General features: G+C 42.8%; 1 protein-coding gene across 2 annotated transcripts in view; it reads left to right on the top strand.

Annotated features, from left to right (window-relative positions):
• MIA3 (MIA SH3 domain ER export factor 3) overlaps positions 1 to 14281 on the top strand; it is a 54274-nt gene that overhangs the window by 1289 nt on the left and 38704 nt on the right. For both annotated transcript variants that reach the window (XM_030868356.3, XM_060299554.1), the window contains exons 2-5: positions 1700 to 1833; positions 5594 to 5680; positions 7943 to 10745; positions 12327 to 12488. In XM_030868356.3, the coding sequence (XP_030724216.1) occupies positions 1700 to 1833; positions 5594 to 5680; positions 7943 to 10745; positions 12327 to 12488 (3186 nt within the window). The remainder of the gene's footprint in view (positions 1 to 1699; positions 1834 to 5593; positions 5681 to 7942; positions 10746 to 12326; positions 12489 to 14281) is intronic.

Here is a 14281-nt window from a genome sequence, read left to right on the forward strand (position 1 = left end):
AGCACTGCCAGCCGTTAGAGGAAAGAAAGGAGTCAGTCTTTGATTTGTGTTAAGCCATTCCTAGAAGTAACCCTAGGACTGATGTAAATAAACGCCACGAAAGTGGAGCAACTTCCATGAATTGTTCCTGCAGTTTTCTCAGAGTAAATCCGGGTTATTAGCAAGCAGGGTTGGATATAGCAGATGTTTGCTATTCATTGCTTTCAAGCAGTATCCTACCTGGGTTCCTCAAAACCAGTTACCTAGAGAATCACATCACTGATGCTTCCTTAGTATGGAGACATGGTGTTGGAAGGGCCCATGGTGGTCACATAACTTGAGAAATGGCATGTGTCGAAACAGATGTAACCAAACACAACAGGCAGCAGCTAGAGCAGGCTCTGGGTCTGTGTTCTGTTGCATAAAGTGTTTACTTAGTAAGGTGTGTGCCTGTGAGGTGTCCTTGTGTGCTTTTCAGATAGCTGCTCCTCAGTGTGCATATGTTGTCATCTGATTTATTATTACAAATCTGCAGTGATCTCTTTTAAGGGGGAATAAGAGATACATTGCTGTTTCCAATTCTGATAGAATTCCCAGTCTTAAATTGTCCATCACCTTCAACCTGGCCTCTCACCTAATTGTATCTGAATTAGGATGCTGACATGTATTAAAATAATAAGATTTTAGCTTTAAAATCAGAATAACCCCCTTTAAATCTATATGTTTGTCCCTCAAATACGTATTTAAAGATGCGCTTTAATGTACTTATTGCTAATTGGCTGTTAGAGAAAGTGTTATTTCCATTTCATTCTTCTTTTTCTCTGCTGCTTAATTGCATTTATTGTCCATTTCATCTTACATTAGAAACTGTGTATTTGGCCAACAAAAAGAAAAATATTGCTTCTACCAATTTCTAGATCGAGTGTGATTTGTCCTGCATTTTAAGACTGAAGGTAACTACTAAACAATTCTCATAGTTTTGCTTGTCCCTGCCACATATGATTTTGTTTATAGAAACAAAACCCACTTGCCTACTTTTGATTTTGTTTATAGAAATAAATAAACCTTAATGTTGGGTATGGTCAACATTATATACTTTCAGAAAAATAATATCTTGTAATGTGATTGGATCCATAATAGGGTGTGATGTCCTTTTCCATTATCCATATACTGAGGGAGAGAGCAACTTGACTGCAAATGAAATGGACAGTGTTTACTGCTGCATGGTAACAGTTACAGCCACTTAAAGATAGAGCCTTTTAGTGGTTAGTTCAAGTTAATTGACCCCTTGGGGGTTCTTGGGTGCTCTCCCCAATTACCTATTACCTCTGCATTTAGTCATGCTTACACTAGTAGCATCTGCGCTCGAATTTACCCAACTGTAAAATGAAGCTTTTCACGATTATGAAACAGCAAAGACTGAGGACTAGATGGTTAGAGAGGGAACCAAGGGTTTCACTTGAGACCAGCCATGTGTGGCGGTGGGCGCATTGGGAAAGTTTCCCTCTCTCCTGTCTACTTGCAGGGGGATTCATGATTTACAATGAATAAAGCTCTATAGATGCTTTGGGCATATGAGTTGAAAGTGATTGGTTCCAGAGAGTACTGGAGAAACTTTACTGTTGTTTACAGTGGATTCTTATATTTCCTGATCAGCCACTATGGACTGTGGAAGTTGAATCCTGATATCTGCTTGTTTTTTTTCTCTCTTTATATACAGTGTTAATGTACCGGGGCGAGGCTCTGGAAGATTTTACAGGCCCGGATTGTCGTTTTGTGAATTTTAAAAAAGGTGACCCTGTATATGTCTACTATAAACTGGCAGGGGGATCGCCTGAAGTTTGGGCTGGAAGTGTAAGTAAAAATTTGACATACTTAATTTTCTTCCTTTGTATTGGCTTGTTTAGCACTGCAGTTTTTTTTTTTAATTTTATTTATTTATTTTTGGCTGCATTGGGTCTTCGTTGCTGTGCGCGGGCTTTCTCTAATTGCGGCGAGCGGGGGCTGCTCTTCATTGCGGTGCGCGGGCTTCTTGTGGTGGCTTCGCTTGTTGCAGAGCACAGGCTCTAGCCGCACAGGCTTCAGTAGTTGTGGCTCGCGGGCTCTAGAGCGCAGGCTCAGTAGTTGTGGCACATGGGCTTAGTTGCTCTGCGGCATGTGAGATCTTCCCGGCCCAGGGCTCGAACCTGTGTCCCCTGAATTGGCAGGCGGATTCTTAACCACTGTGCCACCAGGGAAGCCAGCACTGTAAATTTAAGAAACTGTTTCTTGGGGTCTTTGATGGAGTTAACCTGTCCTCTCTGCTAGACTGTGGAAAAAGAGGATGGTTCTGTGTCCCCAGCTGGGGACACAGAAAAGGGACTTAAACAGAACTGAGCTGCTTCTGGCATCAAGTTCTAGGCCTTACCAGCCACAGATGCTCCATACGTAGTAAATAAGGATGTGGTGGATATATATACAATAGAGTATTATTCAGCCATAAAAAGACTGCAGTCTTGCCATTTGCAACAACATGGATGGATCTGGAGGGTGTTGTGCTTCGTGAAATATGGCAGAGAAAGACAAATACTGTATGTTATCACTTATAAGTAGACTGTAAAAAGTAAAACGAATGAATGTAACAAAACAGAAGCAGACTCACAGATGCCGGAAACAAACTAGTAGTTACCAATGGTGAAACCTGAAAAATCTTAACTTCATTGTTTCAAAAAGGAAGTATCTGTGGGCTTAATCCTGTAAAGTATGGGCAAGATAGTGTTTCAGGTATTCACGTATGGAGAAAAAAAATAATTTTTTTCTAAATTATTCACATACCTAATCATGTGTGCTGTTCCTATTAAAAAAGCAAAGTATCATTTTCACTGTGTGCTTTCTTGTTTGTTTGCTTGTTTTGCTTGCAACTGCTGGGGCATCCTTTTCCTGCTTTTTTGGACAATTGCTCCCCCAGGTTCACTGAAGCAGCTCTATTCCCAGCCAGCTCTGTGGGTGCCAGGACAGCAGACATGGAAATCAATGACTTTGTCATGCTTTGATGCTTTTAATGAGGAGATTCACTACGAGTGACCTGATTGGGAGGCTTATGAGCTCTTGTCCTTTCCTTTTTATGTGATGTGTGGACTGGTTATTTACTGAAAGTAATAAGAGTCCTCAATGCCCTTAGGGTTGTACAAACTCGGAGAAACACCCAGTCCCAAATGTGAAAAGTTTTACTCTCAATAAAACACCAAACAAACAACAGGAAAGAGGGCTTGAGAATCCCCCATCGGGAAGATTCGATTTATTTTGCTGGCAGTCCAGATTCCTAGGGAGGAGTCTTGTAAGACCAGCTGGTCAGGTACAGCTCTTGTATTTAGGCGGGATCCCAGTTGAATCACCATATTCAAAGAAGAATCTGTCCTGTTTCTTTCAAGTCTACTGCGTGAGATTTCTACTCTTGGAACATTTTTTCCAAGTCCCTAGGCTGCATTTTTCATGTAGTGGTGAAGCTGGAACGTTTGGATAAGTGAACTTGACTTTGCATTTTCCCTCTTCCACACCTTTGCTCACGACCATATTCACGTCTGGAAAGCCTGCCAATCTTTCTGGTTCCCAACTCTGACCCTGCCTTCCTAGGGAAGCACTGCCCTCAGCTCCCAGCCAGAAGGGATCTTTGCTGTCTAATAATTGTTTAGGTGGCACTTTGTTTGCACTGCTCATGTGGCATTCCTTTTACTGCCTTGTGTTGTATTTAATGTGTGTACAGTCTTACCTCCTGTGGAGTCAAAAGCTCTGTAACGGCAGGGCCCATATCTTACCCATTTTCCTTGTGAATATTTCCTTTCAGGGCAGGGGCACTTATTTACATTTGTCCTAATAGTAGCTTATGCAGATTTTGTTCTCTTGAAACAATTCCCCCCCTGCCCTCCCCTCCCCTCCCCTTTTCTTTCTTTTCCCAAATCAACTCAGCAGTTCCTTGGCAGAGATGATATACGGAAGCAAAATTAGATATAAAGCTTACTTTCAGTCATGAGGGCCCATGATTCTGCATCTTTTTGTCAGATCATAAGAAACGGGACCCACTCAATGTAAAAATACGGAGTTATTTTATGACCTATGCTCTCAGTTGACAAAGATTATACAAAGATAAATGTATTTCCTCTCTTCACATAGCTCTGATTTCCTTCCCTTTTCCATATTCTCTCAATAAAATAAACTTTTCCTGAGAAGGAAGTAAATGTATTTTCCCTCAGTCTCCTGTCTCATTTCATGAACCTTATAGTTAAGGAAATTAAAAACTATCTCTCCTGAGCTTTCAGAATGGTTCTTGTTTTTATTTCTTAGTTTTCATCCTGCAGCTTCTTTTTGTTTCTTAGAGTTTCAGACTTTAACTGCCAATGTAGCAATTTAAAATTGCCTTGTCTTATCTAATCTTCAAGGCAGTATTCTACTAAAACTGGCTTTCACATAGTTGCCAGATATAACAAGAGCCCTGGTAATGAGGATATTTTAGGAGTTAGTGATAAGATAGCCTTTTTTTTTCTTTTTGTGCATTTGATCTGCATGTCAATCTCCTTTAATAATTGGAAAGAGATCTGCTTCTCCCTTTCAGACTGTAGCTAGTAAAAGACAGCGTATGTTTCTCAAGAGGACAAACTTAATATATCTTAGCGGTTAGTGCTATAGATAAATGGGATAATCTTCTATAGAGGTTTACTTTGCAAGAAACTAAGCTTGCTGTGTAGTTAGTATGAATTTTATTTTCTCCCCAAATACTTGAAAATCCATTTGTTGAAAAACCTAGTATAGCCCATGATATCAATAAATATTTGCCTTTTGTTGTAGTGGTCATGCATTTCAGAAATGTTTTTTTTTTTACTTATTAATTTTCATGGCTTTTTTTTTTGTCAGTGTGGTTCTTTTTGGCTGCATTGGGTCTTCATTGAGGTGTGCGGGCTTCTCATTGCCGTGGCTTCTCTTGTTGCGGAGCATGGGCGGCTTTCAGTAGTTGCCACGCATGGGCTCAGTAGTTGCCGCGCATGGGCTCAGTAGTTGCCGCGCATGGGCTCTAGGGCACGCAGGCTTAGTTGCTCCGCGGCATGTGGGATCTTCCTGGGCCAGGAATTGAACCCATGTCCCCTGCATTGGCAGGCAGATTCTTAACCACTGTGCCACCAGGGAAGTCCCCTTATGGTTTTTGTTTATTGGTTTAAGAAAGACTTCTAAGTACTGGTTTATGAGTGATACTGTGAAATGTGCAGATAAATTCTTGTTAGAGGTTATTTGGAATTGTTTCTAACGAGCCTTGATTTACATAGTTTTAGTCACATAATATACAATAATTTTCTCTTATGCAGATCTTCTAGCTACTTCAGAAATCTCACTTTATGTGCCCTGTGTTTAAAATTAAGCTGAATGTTGAAAGAAAACTTCAGTGGTTTTAGAAAAGTTGCCTTTACAACATTCTGTACTTAATTTTTATTGGAATGATAATCTCTGTAATCATAATAGCAATATGCATCTCTTGTGGTTATATCTACCTATCTTTATATTTCCTCTCACTACTAAGAAGTCTCTCATTTATATTTCTTCTACAGAATTTTGATTGATATTCATTTCTTTTGCCCATTTAATATAGGTTGGGCGTACTTTTGGATATTTTCCAAAGGATTTAATCCGCGTAGTCCATGAATATACTCAAGAAGAGCTACAAGTTCCAACAGATGTAAGTTGTGGACTTTTTGTTGTTATTGTTCTCAATTATAAATTGGTTTATAACTTCATCAGTTACATTCAATTAATTATTTTTGCAAGTCTTTGAATGTGTTTTGATCAAAAAAAAAGTTAACATCTGTGTATCAGATTTTAATTTATTAGACACCTTTAAAGAAAGAAAGGAAGGAAGGAAGGAAGGAAGAAAAGTTTGAAAAGAATTTACGGGAGACTTTATATCATAATCTGATAGTTATATGTTGAAGCAGGTGTTCTTATACAAGGCTATGTATACTTACTCAGGATTTTTCTTTGCTATTTTATGTGAGGAAAAAAGGATGAAGAATTCAATATCTTTGTATTTAGTTATTAAATTTAGGAGGTAAATACTTTTTTTACAAGTAAGATGAGGTGTCTCACTTTGAAAACTACTCATTGAATAGCTTTTAGACATTTTAAGTATATAGAGATCAGGTTAAATTAATCAAACCCCAAATTATACTAGGTTTTCTTACTGACTGTAATGATTTAAGGGATTAGAGTTATGTGATAGATTTTGGAAAAGGGAACCTGAGCATTTCAGATGAGGTCCAGCCTCAAATCTGCAAGGTCCTGACTGCACAGTCTGTAAAGCATTCATCCAGGGTGCACCAACTTAAAATAGCTTTGTGATGACAAGGATTTTGTGCTCTGGGATCCTCATTCCAGCTGATTATTTTCTGGAGTTTTAAAATGTATAAGAATTGATGCCCACCTTCAAACAGAAATCTTTGAATGACTCTTTGGTGTTGCTGCAAGAGCATGTGAGCTGCTGGCCTGGGGCGCTTCTCAGCTGAGCTCGGCAGAATGGATGAAGTCATAGAGCCACTGCTGTTCTTGAAATTTCCTTGTCTTTTCGAGGGACATGAAATCAGCCCTATTGCCTGTTAGGCTTCACTCCTAATGAAGGTGCTGCTGGGAGGGAAATACGCATGAGACAGCAGCTCACTGGTCACAGAGACCTCACTTGTTGGGGATTCTGCCTTCTCATTGTACCCCTCACTACATGCTTCCTTCAACATTACGAAATGGCTTAGAAATGCATGCGATGGGAAGAGGAATCATTCATCCTGACCACACTTGTCAGGTCTCTCCAGAGTATTGTGAGAGTTTAGTTAGGAGAAGGAGATTATCTTTGTTGGCTTTTTAACTTTTCCTTCTGTTTGCGACCCCTTTTATGTCAATTTGTTTACTAGCGAGAGGAAAGGAAGAATATAGACTTAACAGGTAGTCTAAAAGCAGATCTTATTGACAGCTAATCAGAACCCTGATTTAGAGTAGAATATATCCCTCACTGAATCTTGTTTTCAAGGTGTATTTGTGGTGATAGTTAAGTGGGGAGCCCCTTGACACCATTCTCTGTTCCTTAACATTTTTACTTCCCCTGTACCTGTATTTCAGTAAGATGCTTCTTAAGCTGAGTTGTCTTTCCCAATCCAAGGAGAAAATGACCCAGAAATCTGTTGTAGACGTAGAGCCTGTCAGCTAGGTGATTCTCCCTGTTTCCAGCTGGGTAAGCAGAGAAGCACAGCCTAGAGGGGAGGATGATGGAGACGCTGGGTGGTCTTCCAGCTTCTCCTGGGCAAATTAGTGTGAGGTAAATTCCCAGAACATCAGGCATAGGTATTGGAAGTCGGGGGACCCAATAAATGATACCCTACTTTTCCCTACTTGTGCTTAGAACAAATCGAGAAACCCAGGAGTCAGGTAGATGGGGACCAGAATGTCACCATTACTTACTGGTAAAGCTTTTTGGAGAACATGGCTCAAGTGTGCGGAAATGAATGGGCTTTTGAACATTGCAGTCTAGAATAAGACAGACTTACCCAGCCACAGGCAGAGCTAGCCAAGTGGGGGTCTCCCCAAGGGGGGCTGTCCCTGTAAAACTGACAGCATGGAAGAGAGAGGGCGTGTGTTCCTTCCATCCAATCTCAAGCAGAAAGCAGGGATGGTGCAGAACAAACCCACCAGCCACATGAATCATTCCTCCCCTGGGGAAAAGAGAATGAAGGGAAGCCAGGAGGAGCATTGCTCAGGTAGAAGTCCTTCCTCATGGAAGCAGGAAGCCAGGGAAAAGTAGGTTCCATCCTCCTATCTCCTGACTCTCCAAGGTTGGCACAAAAGCCCCTCTAGAGCCAAACGTGAATTTGAGATCCTCGCTGTCATTAGCCTGGGTAAGCGTTTGCTCTTGTGACACTCGGTTAGTGACACACTAATGTTTTCCTTTCCCTTGCAGGAGACAGATTTTGTTTGTTTTGATGGGGGAAGAGATGATTTTGATAATTATAACGTAGAAGAACTTCTAGGATTTTTGGAATTGTACGATTCTGCCACTGGAGATTCTGCGGAAGTTAAACAAGAAACTTCTCAGCATGTGGAGGAACCTCCTGAAGCATCTAAGGGAAGTGACCCTGAACCTGAGCCAGTAGAACCCAACTCAGAGGAAAGTGAAAGTATATTATCAGAAAACACTAAGGAACTCAGGGAAAGACATGAGGCTCAGAAGAGCCACCCCCATGTAAATAGTCAAACGGGTCATGCTCAGGGAGAGCGATCTTCATTTGAACCTTTTGAAGAAATGCTGCAAGATAAGTTAAAAGTGCCAGAAAGTGAAAACAACAAAACCAGCAATAGTTCTCAGGTCTCGAATGAACAGGAGAAGATTGATGCTTACAAACTTTTGAAAACAGAAATGACTCTGGACTTGAAAACCAAATTTGGCTCAACTGCGGACGCACTTGTGTCAGATGACGAGACAACCAGACTTGTTACTTCGTTAGAGGATGATTTTGTTGAGGAATTGGATGCTGAGTATTACACAGTGGGGAAGGAAGAAGAGGAGAGTAAAGAAAACTTGGATGAGCTGCCATTACTAACCTTTATAGGTGGAGAAGATACGAAAGCTCCAGCCAACTCTGGAGTTGAGAAACATTCAACAGAGAAAGAGCAGAATTCAAATGAAGAGCAGAAAGTTGAGGAAACTCAGACCCCTGGCGTCAAAAACGGTGATAAAAATATACTAACAACCTGGGAAGATACCATCTTCTCTGATGTCACAGAAGGTAAAGAAAACACGGGTACAGATGTACAGAGTACTGAATCAAAGGAAGGAGAGGAAGGGGATGATGCGTTAGTCCTGGACAGCAAACTGGGGAAACCACAGCCAGCAGTAGATCATACTGACCCTGAAAAGGCAGCAGACGGCCTTTTGAATGTAGAAGTCCCTAAAGCAAATAATGACCAAGACCCAGAAGTGGACACAGAACTTCACATTAAAGGAAAAGGGAGGAAGATTGAGGAGCCCAAGAGGGACCTGGTGCAGGGTGAGGTAGGATTAGTGGATGAGATGCGAGAAGGCATGGCTGTGCGTGGTTCTCCTCAAAGCGGCCACCTCAGCTCTTCGCCGGCTGCTGAAAAGGGTACGGAAACATTAAAACCAGCCTTTGCTAACCAGGAGAATGACCTAAAAGGAGCAGCCGTTCATATCGCAAAAGAAATGCTCCATGAAGAGAAGCCTGGGGGGCGGAGTTTGGAAGGTGTCTCGGAGAGGGAATTGGTACCTAAAGCAGCAGGGAATCAAAGGGACGAGGGAAAGATTACACAGGAGTCCGTGGGTGTGGCCCCAGTCTTGGGCGGTCACCAGCATAATGCTTCCAAAGAGAGCGTGCAGGAAGTAGATGGTTTGGTAAACAGACCGAAACCACGCATGCTTTCGGGGGAGCATCCAGGTGAGGAACTTATAAAGGAATGGCTTCTCAAACCTCAGAATCAGACTAGGTCCTCCCCCCCAGGTGAAACTGGTTTGCCAAGAAAACCGGAAGAAGAGGGTCCCATTCTGGGAAGAAATCTTTCCTGGCAGCAAGGAGATGTGGCTGCCGCAGTTCATAAGCAAGCGAGGGAGAAGAGAAGCCTCTCTGGGGAAGAGGTCACAGAGGTCACAGCGGACACCTCAGATGAAGGGCACAAGCCACTGCCGGCCACACAGGAGGTGGGAAGAACGGGCCAAACTGATAGCACAGAAGGACCAGGTTTCCACACTGAAAATCCAGAAGCAGAAGATGACGATTACAGCCCCGAAGAGCTACTGGAGGATGAAAATGCTGTGAGTGCGAAACGGTCTAAAGAAAAAAGCCCTGAGATTCAGGACAAGAGGTTAGATGTTGACCTTCAAGTCCCTGAAAAAGCTGTTTTAGGTGCCATTAAGACTGATCCTGAAACTGAAGAAAACAAAGAAGAAACTAGTAATATATTGGAAAATGAAAGAAAAAATGAGACTGCAGGTAAAGGGGTAGACAGTCTAGGCAGGGACCCAGGTAGTGTGGATCAGAAAGCACAGAGACCCCCTGAAGGAAGTGACTTTCCTGGCAAGAAAGAAAATCAGACTCCAGAGTTCAGTGAAGCATCTCAGAATAAAGATCCTGGTTCTCTTAAAGAAGACAACCTTGAGGAACACCTGCAGACCTCAGGGCTCGCAGAGAAGCCTGGGATAGAACTCTCGAAAGAGGATGAGAAGGATGTACAGAACCTCGTGGTTGCAGGAAGCCAGGGGTCCGCTTCTGAGGACCGTGATGACGACCCATTCCCCTGGGCTCCACATACACCCATACAGCCTGAGCACAGCATCCACATGGAGGACTTGCCCATAATCAGCAGTTTCTTTAAAGATCAGCAGTCTCTGCAGCGGTTCCAGAAGTACTTTGACGTCCATAAGCTGGAAGCCATGTTCCAGGAAATGTCATCCAAGCTGAAGTCGGCACAGCGGGAGAGCCTGCCCTATAATGTGGAGAAAGTCCTAGATAAGGTCTTCCGTGCTTGGGAGTCACACATTCTGAGCGAGGCAGAGAAGATGCTCGATGCTCGTGTGATGGAAAATAGAGACCTGGGGATGAAGGACAGTAGCATGTTTGAAGAGGCTGCGGTGCTAGATGATGTTCAAGACCTGATCTATTTTGTCAGGTACAGACACTCCACGGTGGAGGAGACTGCACCCCTGGCAGCGGCACAGCCTGCAGAGGAAGGCTGGGGTGGACCAGTGGAAGGTGAGGTGCCCACCTATGGCCTTGTAGGGTTGGGCTTGAGAAACGGGTGTGGGGACCAGGGGACTGCTGAAGCACCTCGTGCCGTGCTTGTAAAGCTCCGTCCACAGGTCCCAGCATGCCCAGAGGTGAGGGGCAGCACGGGGACGCCCACATGGCCCTTCCTGCCTTTTTTCTTGGAGGCTGGAGCGTGGATAAGGATTTCTTGCCCTGCTTTTCCCTTAGACAGTGAGACTGGTAGCATTCTCAAAAAGAAACATCATAAAAAGAGAAAGATAGGAACAAGAAAATGACGCACAAAGTAGACCTGTTAACAGCGTACAAGTTTCATGAAAGGGCTTTTCTGAACACGTAGAATAACTGCTGTCTGTCCAGGGATGGACTGGCATAACTTTTAACTCGATGCCTTGCCCGAGTTTCTTCATTCCCTCCAGCTTTCATCTTTGATGGATGCCATGTTCTTTCCTGCCTCTTCAGGGCAGTCACTTAGGTAGTTAAATTCTACCAGGCCCTCGGGCTCTCGCATGCAGCTTGATCAAGGATCAACCAGGATGCAGAGCCTTCTAACACAGCGCTTGGCGGAGCAGCTGTTGAGGAAATAGTGATTGGACTGACCCTGAGCCAGCATCCTAGTTAAGCTGATTCCTAGCTCCATACTCTTTTCTCTGTCCCCATGCTCTCCAAATGGAGGCATTTGAACTGAGGGTATACGGCAGACTAACAGGGGGACATAAAGCCACAGAAAAAAATGTATCTTCCCAGAATGCCAGTTTGGAGACGGGAACATTTTTGCTTTTAATCAAAGCAGCTATATTTTGGATTAGAATGCAAAACTCAAATGAACTTTCAGGGTAAACTATGAGGTTTCAAAGAAATTCACCTTGGCTGTGGGTCGCATTGGGCTGTGTGCTCTGAGCCTCTTAGGGACAGAAATGAGTTCACTCCTTCTGACTCTTGGAGGTACTTTGAAAATATTTGAAAGGCACTTCAGCGAGCTGCCTTTGTACGTAATGCCCTTCTCTGGGCTAGCTCTGTGAAACAAGCATGCTTGTGTATGAAGGGGGCCTGTTATTTCTGGGTAGAATAGACGTCTCCTATTTCTGCTTTTCCTGGAATTCCCTTTTGCACATTTATCTATGTGGGCATATGTTGGTTTGCTAAGAGAAGTTAGGCTTATTGAAGTCCCTACCATAAATATATTTATTTATGAAATACTTTGGGATGAGGGGTTTTCTCGTTTTGTTTTGTTTGTGTGTTTTGCCACGTGGCTTGTGTAATCTTAGTTCCCGGACCAGGGATTGAACCTGGGCCATGGCAGTGAAGGCACAGTAGTCCTAACCACTGGACCACCAGGGAATTCCCGGGATGAGGGTTTCTTTGTCAATTTCATTGTGTAGCTTAGGCATTTGTGAAGTGAAAGGAAAGCAACTGAAACTCTTTTTTTTCCTTGCCCAGTTGTGCCCCACGGGATGCTAGCACACTGAGGGCAAGGGGTGAGGGGCCCTGGAGATGTGTGGTGAGGGGCTGCTGGAGGGGGGGCTGTCTTCGAGCTTTGCCAGCCCAGTGCGTTCTTCTCCCCTATAGACATACAACCACCGCTGGAGGAGAATATTCCATGGGAAAACACAGAAGTTCTTATAATGCAGATTCCTGAAGAGCCCAGCCACATGGATCAACCTGTGACCAGTGACATGGGTACATTAGAAGTGTCCCAGGAGCCAAATACTGAGACAGCTGGAGACCCAGGTAAAGCTTGCTAATTTTTCTCTACAAAGTAGAAGCCTATTCTAAAGAAGCCCTCTGAGGAGATTTGTTGCTAAAGGTAGGAAATAGAGGGGAGAATAACACAGGTGTGAATGCATAAAAAATAGGAAATACCAGAACTAACAGAAAAAGTAGGAGTCAAGACAGGTGGAGGTCAATCATACGAAGCAGGTCAGAGACCATAACTAACCTACCAACCAGTGCTTGGCTAGTATTAGCTTATGCAAGTAACTTAAATCTAAAATACTATTCTTAAAAAGCCTTATGCTCAAAAACAGTAGTTTTCTGCCAGACCAACAGCTGCAGAAACTCTGGGGGTGGAGACCGGCAATCTGTTTAACAAGCAGTCCAGGGAATTCTGATCTGTTACAAGTTAAAGTTTGAGAACCACTGCTCTGAAACTCACAATTCTGTCTTCCCTCCATCTGCCCCTCCCCTCCAAGAGAGTACACTGTAGCTTAGTTCTTTTGTTAATTTGCCACCTGGACATAGAAGTTTTTTTTTAAAACAGTGAGGGGATATTTATGTCTAGATATACTATAAGATGAGAGGAAGCAGTACAGAATTTTTGCAGTACATAACGGCCCAGTGTAGAGGGACCCCTGTGAATAGTACTTAAATCACTGAGCACAGTAAACAACCAGTGGGAGAGCAACTCATTTCATTTGGATTGAGAAAGTTGTTTTAAAAATAGAGTTTGAAAGAATGCAACCCAAGTATTAGTATCAACAGCTTTCTGATTTTTGTGTAGTCACTCATTTTACCAATAAATCAGAACAGCTGATTGTGTTATTTTGTCTATCCAATATGGCAATATGAATCATTACCATTTTACGTTTTTAGAGGTCATGGTCTCTAACCATAGGTAAAGCATTACCCTGTGATACCACAGGCCTGGCAGCACTGGGCTGCCCCCCTGATTTACCCCCTTTAAAATATAGGAGAGGTCACAGCAGGAAGAGGAATTCAGCTAATTTGAGAAGAAACGGCATATTAGAGGTCTCCTGTGTTCCAGAGGATATTGCATTCATGTATAATACTCTACTTCTAAACTCTTGTAACTCAAAAAGGTTCTGCTTGTTGAGAATGAGTCATATATCAATAAGACTTATTATTCTCTTGCTTAAAAACATTCAGGGTTAGGAAAGATTTTGTTTGCAGAATTAAAAACAGAGGTTTTGCCTTGTCCTTTAAGTTCCAGCACAAAATGGCATCAACTACCTTTAGAGGCTGATCTTCCCAAATGGTCCTTCATGCATCTCAGGTGTTGAGGTGCTGACCTGATTGGGAAAACCTCACCAGTGGTCAGATTCATAGGTCAATAGCAACGGAATCTCAGGGCTGGAAGAGATCTGAGTGGCAACTAGTCTAACTTCTCACTAATTGCTTCTTGGACTCCTAGCTGTTTATAAGAAGCACCCCAGACCCAAATAACTCATCCTGAAATCTCCTCCCTACCACCCTGTCATGTGGAGATCCTTTCAGGAAGAGCTGGAATTCGAGCTTTTTCACAGAGCTACAAGCTAGGCCCCCACCTTGTAAGCAGTTCCCTTTCATCTCTCTTGGTGTTTACCATATTCCCTTTTGTGTAGCTGTCATTCATCCATTCAGTAAGCAGTTACGGAGTGCCTGCCAGGTGCCAGATGCTGGTGCTGACTATGGGTGCAAGTCTGCAAACTAACACTCTTTTTTGTTGTTTTTAATTTTCAGTTTTGTTTATTTACATATTCTCTCACATAAAAGGAAACAGAAATCCATCAGTTTTTAACCAACTC

This window comes from Globicephala melas, chromosome 1 (genome assembly GCF_963455315.2).
Source record: "Globicephala melas chromosome 1, mGloMel1.2, whole genome shotgun sequence".
In the NCBI taxonomy this organism is placed as follows: domain Eukaryota; kingdom Metazoa; phylum Chordata; class Mammalia; order Artiodactyla; family Delphinidae; genus Globicephala; species Globicephala melas.